The sequence below is a fragment of the Nestor notabilis genome, unplaced genomic scaffold (assembly GCF_000696875.1).
Source record: "Nestor notabilis isolate BGI_N333 unplaced genomic scaffold, ASM69687v1 scaffold2233, whole genome shotgun sequence".
In the NCBI taxonomy this organism is placed as follows: Eukaryota; Metazoa; Chordata; class Aves; order Psittaciformes; family Psittacidae; genus Nestor; species Nestor notabilis.
The window spans coordinates 28,257-29,453 of NW_009922182.1; the positions used below are offsets into that span (position 1 = coordinate 28,257).

A 1,197-nucleotide genomic window follows, 5' to 3' on the forward strand; every position below is an offset into this window, starting at 1 on the left:
TCAGATGCTTGAAGCTATTAACTTTAATGATCTGGATCTGGTTCTCATGGAGATTGAGTAACCGGGTGTTGGTGGAGATGCCGTCTGGCACGTCTCTCAGATTTTTCCGTACACAAATCACTTTACTGAACTGATTGCTGCAGGAGCAGACAGAAGGGCAAGTTTGAGCCCTCACTAGACCAGCCACCACAAGAAGCTGAAGAGCCAACAGCACCACAAGCAGGGGGTCAAATAGGGCCCTGTTAAACCTAGGACCTATCATTATCTGCTGTGGATGTAAGGTCATCTTGTTCAACATTCATAATTTGTTTGGTGTTGGTCCTTCTGGAGTTTGAATAGCCTGAAAGAAAGGAGGGAGAAGGAGAACATTAGATTAGTATAAAATATTTAAGTGTGAAGTGTGTTCTCTAAACAAAGGCTTCTCAAGACCTTCCAGTCAACTCAATTTCATGAAACTCCGTAACAAGAATAGCTGTAGAAATCCTCATATTTTGTTTCCTGTACAGCTATGTATGTCAGCTGTAATGGGCAATGAGATAAGAAAACCCCGGACACTAGCTTTTCCTGCTCATTCCAATGTATAACACATGTAGCTGAACGGCAGATAACAAGTTCAACTGCAGTGGATATCAGCAGAAATGTTCTAACTCGAGGGAGAGTTGAAAGAATTGACAAGGGCCTGAAAAGGCAGAAATAGGTAATAAAGTAATTATCAGAATATTCAAATTGTTAACCTTCTTGACACATTATAAGAAAAAAGATAATACGAAGAGCAAGGGAATACTCCTGTCTAGTAGGAGTGAAAATATTTGTCTATATAAACATGACTCCTGCATCGGTGCTTAACTAGAAGTAAAACCATTAATACTGCATGTAGGAGGTCATACAAATGTCAGGACAAGATCTTGCCTATTTTAAATTAAAAGCAAACCAACAAAATAACTAAACAAAATCCCAAAAGAAATATGCTGAGCATCAATTACAAAATCATAGAATAGTTAGGGTTGGAAAGGACCTTAAGGTCATCTAGTTCCAACTCCCTGCCATGAGCAGGGACACCACACACTAAACCATGTCACCCAAGACTCCATTCTGGCCTTGAACACTGCCAGGGATGGAGCATTCACAGCTTTCGTGGGCAACCTATTCCAGTGCCTCATCACCCTCACTGTAAAGAACTTCTTCCTTATATCTGAT

General features: G+C 40.5%; 1 protein-coding gene across 1 annotated transcript in view; it reads right to left on the reverse strand.

Annotated features, from left to right (window-relative positions):
• Positions 1-298, reverse strand: part of LRRC4C (leucine rich repeat containing 4C) — a 2,416-nt gene extending 2,118 nt beyond the window's left edge. Inside the window, exon 1 of the mRNA XM_010011486.1 lies at positions 1-298. This exon is cut by the window's left edge and continues 2,118 nt beyond it. Coding sequence (XP_010009788.1) covers positions 1-298 — 298 coding nt within the window.
• Between the last annotated feature and the right edge of the window lie 899 nt (positions 299-1,197).